General features: G+C 32.3%; 2 protein-coding genes and 1 long non-coding RNA gene across 9 annotated transcripts; 1 reads left to right on the top strand and 2 right to left on the bottom strand.

Moving 5' to 3' along the window:
• Positions 1-8: 8 nt before the first annotated feature.
• LOC108558918 lies at positions 9-390 on the bottom strand. Its single transcript, XR_001890918.1, has 3 exons — positions 337-390; positions 158-262; positions 9-98 (listed from the first exon to the last, which is right to left on the bottom strand). It is a non-coding gene; the product is annotated as an uncharacterized LOC108558918 (long non-coding RNA).
• A 229-nt stretch (positions 391-619) lies between these two features.
• Positions 620-7,410, bottom strand: LOC108558932 (ubiquitin-like-conjugating enzyme ATG10). 2 transcript variants are annotated; one of them, XM_017916019.1, is made up of 6 exons: positions 7,312-7,406; positions 1,608-1,701; positions 1,414-1,549; positions 1,230-1,309; positions 1,083-1,162; positions 620-1,023 (listed from the first exon to the last, which is right to left on the bottom strand). In XM_017916019.1, the coding sequence occupies exons 2-6, from the start codon at positions 1,698-1,700 to the stop codon at positions 939-941; spliced, it is 474 nt and encodes a 157-aa protein (XP_017771508.1). In that variant the 5' UTR covers position 1,701; positions 7,312-7,406; the 3' UTR covers positions 620-938. The 2 variants fall into 2 exon arrangements, with proteins under 2 accessions (XP_017771508.1, XP_017771507.1); XM_017916018.1 differs by having other exon boundaries at positions 621-1,023; positions 1,608-1,704; positions 7,312-7,410.
• Positions 7,411-7,552: 142 nt separating this feature from the next.
• Positions 7,553-14,981, top strand: LOC108558929 (single-stranded DNA-binding protein 3). Of its 6 annotated transcripts, none has more exons than XM_017916013.1 (12): positions 7,555-8,268; positions 8,568-8,640; positions 8,711-8,772; positions 8,836-8,920; positions 9,876-9,917; positions 11,160-11,246; positions 11,672-11,848; positions 12,201-12,249; positions 12,532-12,561; positions 13,365-13,573; positions 13,658-14,020; positions 14,362-14,981. In XM_017916013.1, the coding sequence occupies exons 1-12, from the start codon at positions 8,213-8,215 to the stop codon at positions 14,371-14,373; spliced, it is 1,245 nt and encodes a 414-aa protein (XP_017771502.1). In that variant the 5' UTR covers positions 7,555-8,212; the 3' UTR covers positions 14,374-14,981. The 6 variants fall into 6 exon arrangements, with proteins under 6 accessions (XP_017771504.1, XP_017771503.1, XP_017771501.1 ...); XM_017916010.1 differs by lacking the exon at positions 14,362-14,981 and adding an exon at positions 14,098-14,202 and having other exon boundaries at positions 8,213-8,268; XM_017916014.1 differs by lacking the exon at positions 11,672-11,848 and having other exon boundaries at positions 7,554-8,268; positions 14,098-14,981.
• Positions 14,982-15,138: the final 157 nt, after the last annotated feature.

Raw genomic sequence — 15,138 nt, 5'->3', positions numbered from 1 at the left:
ACCTTTTTCAGATTCACGTGGAAGTGCTTGATTCTACTTGGATCGTATATTTATTAGAAAAACTTTTGTTTCAATATTACAAAAACGAAATTCCATGACTGCGAAAGTTAAGTATAATTTATAAACCACAACATTGGATTAAGTGTATAAGACGCACCTTTTTATAGAGATATCGTCTTAGAACTGACTTGACTATTGAATCTTATGGTCTCTTATAGATCACGGTTTCCAAAACTGTGTTCCGCGGAACACTGATGAAAACCTGAAATAAAATAATTACTTAATATTTAATGAATGTTTTTCTCATTTTTTTTAAATTTTATTGATTATACCTACCTCAAATAAGTTGTTCCGTGAAAATTACAAGATTAGCTAAGTGTTCCGTTGAAGGAAAAGTTTGGGAACCCCTGTTATAGAAAATAATATAAATTTGTAAAAATTGTCTCATATGTTTTGAGTGAGTGTTGTCTTTCGGAAAGTAAGGTAAATATAAAAAAAGGACTCAAAATATTAGGGTTTACATTTATTTCAATATTGAATAAGTTTGAAAAGTATAATAATTAGGAGTTTGTTTAAATAAAATATAATTATTGTAATTTCTACTAATTAGCAATTTTTATACATAGATACATACAAGTTAATATATATTAATTATGCAGTTTGTTTAGCAATTTTCATTGGTAGTAGTATCTAAAGAAATGTTATTACACAAATTACCCAAATGTTATATATACATATTTGTGTAATTATTACTGAGATACGAATATAAGCAATTTTTGGTAGGACTTGTATTTTTGCAACAACAAAAAAGGTTCAACTCTTGTGTAGGAAAATATATCTTACAATGTGAGCATTTCAAAAGGAGTTTATCGGATAGGTCGTAAGCAGATGTTCCCGATGACAGGTGTCCGAATTACCTTCAAGTAGCCACTTGCTGTTTACGTACACTGGCTATACTCGTTCGCCAGATTTAATCCGACTGTCGGACCGATGGCGCTCAACCAGGAAACAAGAGGATTTTTACTAAACAAAGAATAATAGATTAAAAGAAAAACTTTAGTTTATAATGTATGTTAATCAACCTGTTTGAGCAGAAATCCATGAATTCTGAAGTTTTACAGGGATGCAAAGTAAAGAAAGGTCTCTGCAGAACAGGATGATCCTAGATAGAGAATAGAGTGATCCCATTAGAGGCGCTAGATAAAAATAGAGCATCATCGCGATCTTACCATCTGAGTTAAAACTAAGACCGGTTCGCCGTCGAAGCCCAGAACATGTATGCATTCGTTTAACTGCAGCATAGAACCATCTGTAAGATGCAACGCAATTATAAGCCACCACCGCATTGGTTGGTCGTGCATAAAATATTGTAATCGTAGTGTATTTATAGCATGCAACTCGCTTCTGACCTACCTGTTCTAAAGACATTGAAGCATAATTTGGGTACGCCGTATGACAAATCGTAGACCACATTGTACTCGAATAGAAGCAACGCTTCCTCGAAGAGGCGAGGTACCTTTTTCGCCAGGTACGCCCCATTTTCGGTACCCTAAAACCATGTAACCATCTTGCTCACAGCTGCACATTCATTTTACTGTAGATTTTACCGTTTTTCCAAGAATCGCCCAACCATCTAGTAGCTCATCGGACAGCGATTTCATTTGTGAAAGGTGCTTACTAAATTCCTCCCAGTCGAGCATACTTCTGCAACACAAACAATAAATAATATTTCTATTTTATTTAACAATATTATTCAACCCATCTAAGATCAAATGTTTCTATAATTCTGAAAATCTCCAATTAATTTTCTTTCGGCACAATTTTTTTTATAAATATATTTTATGTCCCCATTAAATATCACATTTAAAAAAAGATTGAGATCAATAGTCCTTTGTATATTGTTATACTATAAATTATGTTTACTATTATTAATATATAATAAATATGAAGTATTTCATATGAGCTATTTAAAATATATTAAAGATGTGAAAATCGGTTTCCAACTTATGTAAATTATATTACACGCTCTCAATTTAACAGTACAGCAATAATAGTCCGGGCAATCTTTTCCGCCAATATCCCGGATCGTTTGAATCATACCAATTTAAAACCACATAAAAATAAACCGTAAAGAGAAACTTAAATTTTTTATCGAATCTGGACTATGCGAGGTATTGCTGTATACTTTTAGTTACTAAAAAAAATGACTGTAAAACGACTACTAAAGTATATGTATTTCGTCCTAATCAAAAATTATTAAAGACAATGAAAGAACCTTAGTGTTGTTTTTTAAAGCAACAAAAAATAAATATTGTGAAATAAGATTTTCATTTTTGTAAATCATTAAAGATGATTCAATTAACCGCAGTCAACCATTATAATTCTCTTTGGAAAATCACAAAACAATAGCTGTTTGGTAATTTGCATAGTAAATGGATAATTTAAACATTGCTATTAAGGCTAGATGGTCTCATTTAGTAAAATCTAGTCATTAAAAGCAATGGTCTAAAATATAGACTTTTGCTTTTAGACTCAAATGTATACTTTAAACATGTACATATGGAAATGAATGAAATTAGCAAACTATTAATGGAAATATTAAATAAAATGTATAGTTTATTATTATAAAGATTATGTTTGTTTCGTCGTTTGGATATTTTCGGATATAAATAATTAAAGACTTGGTCTTATAATTCTACATTCACAATGAAAAGTTCATAATTGCCAGGTTTGGTCATCGAGAAAAGAATATCGCCGCTAGAGAAAGTAAAATTTCATGAAAACACTATTGAAGATTAACCTGGAAATACTTCATTCTAAAGCAATTGAAAATAATTATGGAAAACAACTAGCAATTCGAGCATAGAAACTAAGAAACATTATTGATACAATATGGTACAAATGAAAACTCCTGTAGAAGATGAACTAGCATAGAATAGAGAACAAACTCTATTTAAAGTATAATACATATATAGTTATATAATAAATATGACAATTTTATGTTTTAATTCTTCAATTAAAATTATTGTCTTCAGTCTATTATTTTAATATCGTCTACAATGGATAACAATTTAAATTTTGTTTGCAACTGTAGTAACATTTACTAAATTAATGTTAATTATTAAGTTTAATTAATAATTAATTTAACAATTAATTAATTTGAGTTAAGTATAAAACAACAATATATCAGTTTAACATTTGATTTACTTAAGTTCTATAAAAAAAACTCAATTTCACGAGCAACAATATCATCATAAAAATATGTAAATATGTGTAATAATTAATAATACAATAACATGTATATATAAATTACCATTGTTTGTAATTTAAAAAAAAAATCGATATCGTTTTAAGAAATATGAAATATTTATTGTATAATGATCGGTTAACGTTTTTAAACATATTTTTTACATAATCTAAAATGAAGTTTTTAAATTAAATAAAAAAAACATAATCTGCAGCAGTTTGATTTAGTTTCATTTTTGTTACTATGTTATTGTGTCAAGTAGATAATTTGTTGCAATAAATATTATTATTTATTTAAATATATAAGTCATTAACATGTGCAATTTGTGAAGTTATTTTTGTATTCTCAATACCATTTTATTAAGGGAATTGATATAATTAAAGAAATATTATAAGATTATAGGAATTATAATAATGAAGCCTTTGAATCAAATTAGGAAATGTAACTTCGATAGTCACATTCACTAATAATTACAAAAATTCAACGAAATCGAAAGTGCATTATCATTGTAGTAACCATTGAGTCTATTATAAATGTACTAGTTTATTTTCACCAACAGTAAACAGAACTATGATAACCGCACTCATAAATAATTCCAATCACCAATGTGAAACAAGCACACTGTAAATGACAATAGTGCGTTTATCTTGGAGTTAGTAATGAATATTACAATTAGTCAATCAAATAATAAGTAATTACTTAAATATCATTCATAAAACGTTAATGAATTAGATCGAATTAATAATTTCAATCATTTTTTGTAGTACATTACTAATGAAGGTAACCGTAGGAATCATAGATGTCGTAGTCATAAATAATTCCAAACACCAATCGCATTTATAAACAAAATGCATAACAATTGTAAGTGCGTTAACCTTGGAGTTGCAAACGTAGATTACGAATAGTTTACGCTGTTAATACACCAACATGAACAATTTTTTTTTAACAAAATTATTCATCAGATCTCGGCAAAATGAAAAAAAACGTGAATAAATATTTGTTTAGAACGGAAGAACATGCGTGTATGCAATAATTTATTACTTTTTAATTATGAAAGTTCTATAATTAATGTAATTCTGTTCCATTATTATTTTGCGTTTTATTAAAGTACATTTATAATATTATCATCTAACACATTGATTCCCATAGTGGTCTATATCAACCCCTATGGGTCTACGTCAGCGAAAAAAAAAATTGGGGGTCCATGAAATGAAAATTGGGGGTCTACCCAAAACCAAAAAACATGGCAAGGGGTCTACGACACAAAAAAGTTTGAAAACCTCTGATCTAACAGAACCGGTTTATTGAACGTTTTAGTTACTAAAATTTATATATATTTAAATAAATTATATATTTCATTAAAAACGATAACATATTTACTTGAAATCGCAATGGGCATAAGTTTATTAGAATAAATATCATTAAAACTGAATATAAAATTATTATTTGAGATCCATAAAGACAGTTTTTCAGTCAATTTTATGTCAAAGTTATTGCAAGTTATATTTTTTTACTGATTTCATAATTTATAAATTGTACTCTATAAAAACAACTTTTGTTTTAATAAGTAAAAATAATTTGATTTTTTTTTTCATTATTTAATTAGATTTATATAAGTTTTTTTTTCTATAAATTCTACTTATGTGAACATTTAAGTTCTAATCTATAAATACATAAATTAACAAATTAAGAAAATAAACTATGAAACAAATTAAAATTTTCATGTTGTTTTAAAATAATGTAAAAACAAGGTCATCTACACTTTATTTTGTAACCCGTAAATTATCGATATGTTTCTCTTCGGCTTGCGCAGTAATTCAGTACGATTTATTAAAAAAATATTGATTGTGTGATTATTATTCTTATATTTAGACTTTTCGGGACAAGACGGTATGTATATAAATAGTATCATTTGTACTTTAAATAGAATAATGAGTTTTATATCCAGACACATATAACTACCAATTTAGTTGAACATTCACCATAATATTACTGGTATTAAAAATATTTATGCGAGAAGAAAATTATTGTTATAGGAAAAGCTTCGTCAGTCTCCCTATATTCAATTACCTAGTATTTAGTTTAAATTATAATGATAATAGTAATTATTTCACGTGAAAACAGCGAATGGTCAACGACGCAACGGATTTCCAGAGCAGCACTAATAATTACAAATAAAAGTAAATATGAGGAACAGGTTTTACAAGTAGAGAAAAAACAAATGAATGTTTGTAGCGTTTGTTTTGAATTCATTACAATTGACATGTCAGAATACTGATTCATTTTTCGTCCACTCAAAACAATCATGCCTCTGTTTGGTGTTAACATAATTTCAATTACGAAAACTGATTTATTTATTCCTCGTAATTACATATTGTAAATTTATTTATTTTATTTAATAATTATTAATAATTATTTTATTAATTAATTATTAATTAATTGTTTTATAATTTTTAAATAAATATTCATATATTTTTTTTTATAAAACTTTAGTTGATATAAGATTTAATAAAGTAACATTTTATACATAAAAAATACAGTTTTTATAACCATGTAATATTTACTTTTCATTACTATTGCTGTGTATTCTCAATATGGTCACTGTTTTACATAATATTATTTATAGATAAAACAACTGAATTTGAAATTTCATAAATATCATTTATATTTTAAATAAAATACTTATTTATTTATACTTTTAGATAAATTTATAAAATAATAATTTGTGTATTTTATTTTTGAATACTGAATGAAATATAAAATCTATCTAAATATTAATTATGTAATAAATCCTATTAAAAACATGTAAAGTAACAAAATGTAAACAATAGTAATGAAATAAATTGATCGCTTGAGCCATACACTTACCATTATAAATATCCAACATTATGTAATTAATTGCATAAATAGGAGGCATGTTCAAATCAATAAATCAACGACTCAAAAGTTCTCATAAGAAATAAAAGAATTTAAAGAATATGATTTTAACATATAAAGGCATCAACTGTAAATTAAAAGTAAAATATTATTATGACTTATGGAATTCTAGTAATAGTAGCAGCAAAGGCACCAAAACATTAAAACAATTCAACAAGTGAAATACTGAAGAACATTGCTGACTTACTTGGTTCTTCGTTGAGTGAAGTGCGGCTCCCATTAAAATTTTAGTTTTATTTTTTCTTAATTTTACGCATATTATTAAATTTTTTTATATTTTTATTATATTTGGATTTTATTATTAAAATTTTGAAATAATTATATATGTTCTTATATGTGACTTGTGGAAATAGGCAATTACATTAAAAAAAATGTAATAATATGAAAAAAAAACGGATTGCGACTCTCTTTGGTCTCATGTGTGCCCACCCCTAATATAGACCAAAGTATATTCTATAGTCAATGAAATGCAATATTTTAATAAACTATATTTATTGCACGATTCTTTCTTTTTTTTCTGAACATGAACCTGCACCTATATAAATACACAAAGCAACGTTAGGTTAGCGGTAAATGTGATTATCAAACATTTTGCATTACAAACTACCGCTAAATCACAAAACTTGTAAAAAGAGAGATTTAAAAAAATGACGGAACATCGATGAGAAAATAGTTCAATATCTTTTATAAATTTCTTTTACATAATAAATAATATGTTGCATTGGTTTAATATTGTTTAGTTAAATGAATTATATGTAAATTAAATAAACTATTATGAGAACAAAGTAATATGTATTCTAAATCTGTGAAAATATAGTTATTGTTTTCATTTTGTAAATTTACAAATCATTGTTTGAACAATCAAAATGATGATAATGTAAATATAACATATTTGTAAAATGTAAAATATTACATAAAAATTATATAATGAAAATAGCAAAATAATGCAATTTCCATATGGATACAAGCATTGAACTTTAGAGCTAGGAGATATCAAATCCGAAAAAGTACATGCATTTGAGAGGGTTGATTAAAAAAGAGCATGACAAAATGTCCTTCGTACGCACGTTTTTGACATTGCGATGTACCTGGAAACCCGATTATAAGAAAAGGCAATGCACACATACCTGGTTTGAGAAGTCGGCTGGTTTTTGGGGGTAGTAAATTTATAGCGAAGGTGAAAATTAAATGGCGGGATACGACGGCAGAAGTGTTGGCGTCGCGACGTATAGATGGCGTTAGGGGTCGAAAGCGGTGGTGCCTACCCAGTGCTTCCCCACTTGAAATCTATAGAGATGGCTCGTGGGAAAAAGTAGCACTGGGGAAACGCATGCGTCTCGTCTGTACTGAATCGCCGCCGCCGTTGCCAAGTTTAGTTACGACCCTTGCAGCATCCGAAGCGCGTTGAACAGGTAAAAACGCTCGGAAGACTCCGAAGAACGGTCAACGCGCGTCCGCCAGCCGAGAACTAGAGTGGAAGAAGAATCTCTTTTCCTCCTCCTCCGTGTCTTCCTTTATTTTTATTTTTAGTTCGGTTCATCGAAATCGGATTAAGAGCATTTCGATGCGACCGATGTCCACGTTTTGTCCTCGCCGGTGCCAGTAGACGTTCGATCTGTCCTCCCCGACGCACTCGTCCTCCACGGGTAAATAAATAGTGGAAGATAACGGGACACAACGTATAGCGAAACGCATGCCCAGACGCGGTCCGAGCCCTGCCGTTGTTTGACTTGCGGCGTCGTCAAAGAATTTTTGACGTGCCAGTGCCAGTGTTTTGTTACTCCATAATGACATAAAAGAACAAGAGCGGATGCTTTCCAATTTGTACGCTCTCCGCCAACGGAGGAAGATGTAGGTTTGGGGAGACAATGTTGCATGCACCGCTCACCAAAATATACGGCCGCCGCTACAAGCTGCACGAGTCTCTGTGAATCCCGTCACACTCAGAACCCCAGGTTATTTTTCGTTTCTTTTGTTGCTGGACTCTTGTCGCGTGTTTCTTTGTCGAGGACACAGCTTTCCTGAGAGATGTACGCGAAGGGAAAAGGAACGGCAGTCCCGTCCGACGCACAGGCCAGGGAGAAGTAAGTACCACATTCGCATCTACACATATCCATTACTTCAGCTACCAACGCCATCCCCAAGGGATGGTGACCCAGTGTACATATCTATATATATATACAAACACACTCATATATATATTGTGATGCGTTCATAAACAAATATCTCTGAAAATAGCCCGCGGCCTTCCTGCTACCAAGATTTGCACACTGTCAATCAAGCCTGTTGCTTGGCCTCCTATGAGACCACAGAAGACCGACCCCTCGGCTACCACCCCCACGTGCATTTGTTTATTATTAACGATTGTTTCTCTTTGACCTAGGTTGGCTCTTTACGTGTACGAGTATCTGCTGCACGTCGGTGCACAGAAATCAGCGCAAACTTTTCTCTCCGAGGTAAGAATAGATCCGTGGCAGATCGTCCTGTATCCTTACTAACTTTGTGCTTTCTTTGCCTTTCTTTTAGATCCGATGGGAAAAGAATATAACGCTGGGAGAGCCTCCCGGGTTCCTGCATTCCTGGTGGTGGTAAGATTTTCTTTGCGGCCTATTGAGACTCCTTAATTAATGCCTATTTCGTTTCATGTACAGCGTATTTTGGGACCTGTATTGCGCGGCCCCCGAGAGGCGGGACACTTGCGAGCATTCGTCGGAGGCAAAAGCGTTTCACGATTATGTGAGTATCTTATTTATTTACCATTCCTCTCCGCTGGCATGCCACACATGTGACCAATACCACCTTCTTGTGTGCACCTAAACCAAATATATAAGAAAAAAATATATATACACATCATTTCATATTTCGTTATGGATCTGTTTTGAACATGTCTCCTACTCCATTTGTTTTTTCTCTCCCTCTTTCTTTTCTGTGTGTCTGTTTTTTTTTTGCCCCCTTGATTCCATCCACCATACTCTTTCGTGGATCAATACTCATAGCTGCCGGCATGGCAACGTCGCACCAGACCAGGTACATGCTGTGGCCCTGTCCGTTCTTCCTTTCCAACATATCCATATTATTATTATTACTACTATCGCAATATTACTCTTCGACATTTCCCCAATCCTCTGAGTAAGACCTGGAAATCAGAAAGAGCCGTTGCTACGAAATCTTTTATATGTTTTAGTGCACTTTGTAGTCTGTTTTATATGTATATTTTATACATACACACAAACTTGTAAATAATCATATTTATATATATATGTATACACATACATATATATATATATTACAAGTCGACCTTAGGTAGAGGCCTTGAGTTATTATCTGTTATGTTGAGTACAAGGATAGATAGTTTTGATAACTTGGTTCTTGTTCGGATCGCGCAAGCACACACATACACAAACTAAAATTTTCCTGATAATGGGAAAACTCCATGTGTGCAATTTCCACGCTCATTTTGCATTTCAGACGCATACACTAATGAATGTTAATTACTTCTACCTCATTTCTATCCACGTCTCTTTCTGTCTTCCGTGTATCCGCTTGTCGCAAACATTAGAAACATATTTCGATGCATTTAATATATATATGTATATATGTGTATATATATATATGTATATATATATATGTATATATATATGAACATATATAAAACTTTCTACTTTTTTTTTCTCTCTCTCTTTCTCACCAGGGCTTCGTTAATTCTGGCTACGGAGTCAATGGCATTGCACACGTAAGTTTAACCAATTACACGTGGTGAATCAAAGCGTTTCTGGATATAAGTTTTCCCATTGCCTAGAAACTTAAAAATGCGAGAGTACTCTGTCGATAATTCGTTCGTGCCTCGTTCGGTTTTTTTAAAAACATTTTTATATCGTTTTATAATTTACTGAGAATGTTTTCAATTTATAAAAGACGAAATATTTATTCGCTCTCCGATCAAGCACGAAGACGGTTTACTTGTTACTGGTGAATTCGCGTGTTTTTCCTAGTTTCTTCATTTTCATAAACGTTCATATTTTTTGTTTATCTTTTTTACATCAGTTTCCAACAAATATGCGACATTTTTATTTGCTAACCTGTGTCTCTTCAGAGTTCATAAGTTAAACATTCTCAAACGCAAAATATATATTTATCACCCTTCTTCAAACGAATTCATCTTTGTTTACACATATATTTATTAAATTTTGTTACGTTATATAATCAATATTTAAATAATAATAAAATTTGTTCAAAAACATTCATAAATAAAAAAAAAGCGTATTTATGTATTCATTACCATTGACAACAGTTAACTGATAAATAGTAATAAAGTAACATTTGTTATATACAAATATTGACCAGTCTTTCCACCATAGATAAATATGTTACTTTAATTGAAGCATATAATTTTTGCAAACGTTATATAATTAAATGCGCGGCTCAACATATTTATTACATATATTGTCTTCAGTACATACATAGATTAATATATTTTTTTGTTATCAGTTTTATCAATATTATTCATTATTATTCATATATTATTAAAAAATGTAGTAATCATTTTGATTTTATTTAAAAATGTTAAAGTTAAAAAGGAATTAATTAAGTTATCGTTAATGAATATAGTTTGTCATAACGTAATTTAAATACCGTTTTTCAAACAATTTATTGCAATACTCGCATATTCATAATTAAGACAATTAGAATCCTAAGTTTATACGATTGAACGTTACATGTAAGGCATAAAAAGAGAATTATAATTTAACAGTCACTCGTTTTATTGAGCTGTTACTCTCATTATGCATGTAATATACTGAAGATTAATGTACGATTTGTAATTTTACTACTATTTGTTCTTTAAGTGTATGTCGATCACATAAGTAAACTGCCGTTGATTTATGCTGAAATGCGTCAAGCGAATGAATTATTGGGGGGAATACTGTTTGCGTAAATTGGTAGACGCTTGTGCTTACGATGGTGTAATTTCTTTTAGAACGCTGGACCGGCGCCGAGCCCCTTGGGACAAATGCCCCCGAATGATGGTATGCCAGGCGGCCCCATGCCCCCAGGATTTTTTCCCGTAAGTAAACAGTACAAATTGCTCTTAATTAACAACAGCCAAAGAAGGATACCAACCAATGCAAAAAATAATGTTGTAAATACTCTCTAAAACAAGATACGCTTAATGTTTCGAACAATCTATGTTAAATGGCTTATTTCAATTTTTTGTTTTCGTTGTCGTTCGTAATGTTTCATTTGTTTATATGTTTGTTTCTCTCACACACTCTTCCGATCATCCCTCTTTTCTCTATGTGCTTTTTCTACTATGGGCACTTGGGAAGAGTCTAGTGAAGGCGAGTCCCCCTTCACACTACCCCCCGTCTTTGTCGGTATATTTATTCAGATGACTCATTTCAATCGTTATGTGTTGTTCTATTGGGTCTTCCTGCTATGGTACTTTGCATTTATGTGTTTTATTATTATTTTCTTTGGTTGCATTTGTAGAATTCAACAATGAGACCATCACCTCCCACACATCCATCAAGTCAACCTTCCCCACATTCGCAACCACCACCCTCACATACGCAGATGATGTCGACGCAACCTTTTATGGGTCCAAGATATCCTGCAGGTCCTCGACCCGGTGTGCGAATGCCACAAATTGGCAGTGATTTTAATGGCGTAAGTGTTTATTTTTTTATTTCATTTTATTTCTTTACATTATATCATTTCATTCTCTCTTCAAGTGTTTCTAACGTGGAAATGTCTTATCTTTATCTATATAAATATATATTTATATATATATATACATACACCAATATATACAAATATATATTTATATACCTTTTTTCTTTCTTTCCTTATTTTGACTAATACTACATTTGTCTCTAATCGCTTGCTTGACGCTTTAACCATTACAGTAATCCGAGATAAAATAAGAATAAGAAAAAAAAATACGAATAAACAACAAGAACAACATTCTCTAGTCTGAGGCGCGCGTGGAATATTTTTAATTTGTAATTTATGATTCCAGCCACCTGGACAACCTATGATGCCTAATAACATGGATCCAACGAGACAAGGTAAATAGTACTCGAAAAAATGCGCCCGCTAAATGTTCAATCAAATAACAGATATTTACATTTTTTATCTATTATTATTATTATGATTTCTTTGATTTACAAAATTTATCGTTTCCATTTATTTACTTTTTCCGTTTTGTTCATTTTTATTTATTTTTTTTAGTTTGTTTTTCATTATTAATGTATTATTTTGATAACGTTTTGATTAAAGAGAAATGCACAAGCATGAAGCCCGATTTCATATGATATGCCTCATGTAATTGCATCTATTTCTGTCTCCAGGTGAAGGCGGAGAGTTTGTAGGTTGGCAAGGTAGGCAAATGCGCTCCTTCACCACCACATACACCCATATATATTTATTTATATATATATGTGTGTACATATATATGTATATATATATAAATATATATATATAGACGCATATTTTTTTAATTTACACTATGTTTTATTTATTTTATTTATAATAATTTGGACTCTTTCGGCTATTGTTTTTGTTATTTAATTATTTTATGTTATTAATATTATTTTTAGTTTTGTTATATTAATTTCATTTCCACATTAAACATTTCGCTTAATTAAATATACTTGTATATGTATATATACATACGTACGTTTGTATTGATTTATATATATATATACTTATTTATAAATCGGACAGTCGCATATATTTTTGTTTTCATAAAAAAATGCCATTTAATAATCTTTTAATTATTATTTTTGTTACGTTTTCATTGAATATCTTCTTTTGAAAACGGGATGTCCACTTTGCGTTGTATTTATTGAGTTACGTTCAGAATATCGTCTTAAGTGTGTAACCTGGATGGATTTATATATTTACTCTTCTTTTCTTCGTTTTATGTAATCATTTCATTGGGGGGTTTGTTGGTCAGGTTGATGTTTGAACTGGTATTCAAATCCACAACATCTCTGCTGCTTGCTTTTGCTTATTTTATATAATTTTATTGTTTCATTAATTTGTCTCATGTTGGCATGCTGGTGTCGTTTGTGCGCTGTATACATATTAAAATACTTCGATAAAATAAGAATAAAAACAAATATTAAATGAATATTATGTACAATGCGATTGGATGTGACTAATTGTTTTTTGCCACCAGGACCGCCGGGGATGAACCCAATGAACCCGATGAATCCAAGAATGAATCCACCCAGAGGTCCAGCGATGGGACCACTCGGGCCAGGCTCCTATGGACCTGGACTGCGAGGACCACCGCCAAACAATAGCCTAGGACCCGGAGGCCCGATGCCGCCTATGTCTATGACAGGGCCCGGAGGACGACCGCAATGGCAACCGAACACATCAACGGTAATACAAACGCAGACATGGATTATTTTGAAATCATCAATATTGTTGCTTTTTTTTTTCTTATATATATTTTTTTCAATCCAGCCAATGAATTATTCATCATCATCACCTGGTAACTATGGTGCTCCTCCAGGATCGGCGGGACCACCGGGACCTGGCACCCCAATAATGCCGAGCCCACAAGATTCGTCAAATTCAGGTGGAGAGAATATGTACACAATGATGAAACCTGCGGTCGGCGGCAACATGCCCGGCGAGTTCCCAATGGGTGGGGGCCCAGAAGGTGGTCCGATGGGCCCAAACTCCATGGGACCGGTGCTTAACGGTGATGGCATGGATGGCATGAAGAATTCGCCGGCAAATGGCGGTCCAGGGACACCAAGGGAGGACAGTGGCAGCGGAATGGGGGACTACAACTTAACCGGCTTCGGGGGACCTGGTGAAAACGTGAGTAAAATTTTGGTGGCCGGTGCTTGTGCTTCTGTAGACTGACACCTAACCACTAAAGGTCGCTTTCCTTGCAGGACCAAACGGAATCGGCTGCTATTTTGAAAATAAAAGAGAGCATGCAAGAGGAGGCCAAGAGGTTTGAGAAAGACTCGGACCATCCTGAGTATTTCATGCAATAACTCCCTCGCTGGCCTCTCTGGCTGGTGGACGCCTCTCTTCCTTCCTAACTCTACTAACCCCGGGCGGTGGTCTGCTCATCTCCTTCCTGCCCCGTCGTCGCGTGCTCGTCCTGTCTACTATTTGGCACAGGGTAGTCATGCCTGTTTTCTGTTTTACAGATATTCATATGAATCGCAAATTTGAAGACAAACCTAACCAATCAAATCAAAAAGATGAACACCCATATTATGACCATGAATCCGGGAGGAAATTTTAAAGAAACTGACTGTGTGTGTGTCTGTGTGAGTGTGAGATAGGACTCTCTCATTGTGTCATTACTCTCTTACTTTTCTTATGATGAACAGTGACAGTGTGCATAGTAAGTGGAGAAGTGAAGGAAAAGTGTTAATGCTGCTGCTAAGTTTTTTTTGTTAGTTCCTGATTGCTCTAATCCATAACAATATCCATACAACAAAAAGGAGAAAAACAAGAAGAAATTAAAATGAAATTTGTGCACCCTGATCCAGTCTCCATATCATAAAATAGAAAATAGCATATAATCCCCGTCCACCAGCCTAGGCTAGGTAGAATGTAATTACTCAACACCTACATTCCACCAAGGGACAGCTGACAGATTTGACGTTATGACTACTATTCATAATCACAATAGTTTCAACCAGTTATCAACTGTAGTCGCAAAGAAAAGAGCGAATCTGTGATCTGTCTCAGCCTGGCGTGGTTCTATTACCTTCTAAATGTTGTACATGCAATAGAAGATTCAAAGAAGAAGAAAAAAAAACAAAGAAAATCCACGGACCCTCGCATCCGTAAAGCAATTTCATCGTAACATTGTTTTTTTTATTCAGCAATCTTACAAGATAAAGAAAACAAAAGGAGATTCAACTTAATTTTGTACCTAACTACCCCAATACCACTACTTAATCCAAAAGAAAACT

The sequence above is a fragment of the Nicrophorus vespilloides genome, unplaced genomic scaffold, assembly GCF_001412225.1.
Source record: "Nicrophorus vespilloides isolate i.1.1-1 unplaced genomic scaffold, Nicve_v1.0, whole genome shotgun sequence".
In the NCBI taxonomy this organism is placed as follows: Eukaryota; Metazoa; Arthropoda; class Insecta; order Coleoptera; family Silphidae; genus Nicrophorus; species Nicrophorus vespilloides.
Note: the sequence above shows the minus strand (reverse complement) of the source record. Positions and strands in the feature narration are given on the sequence as shown.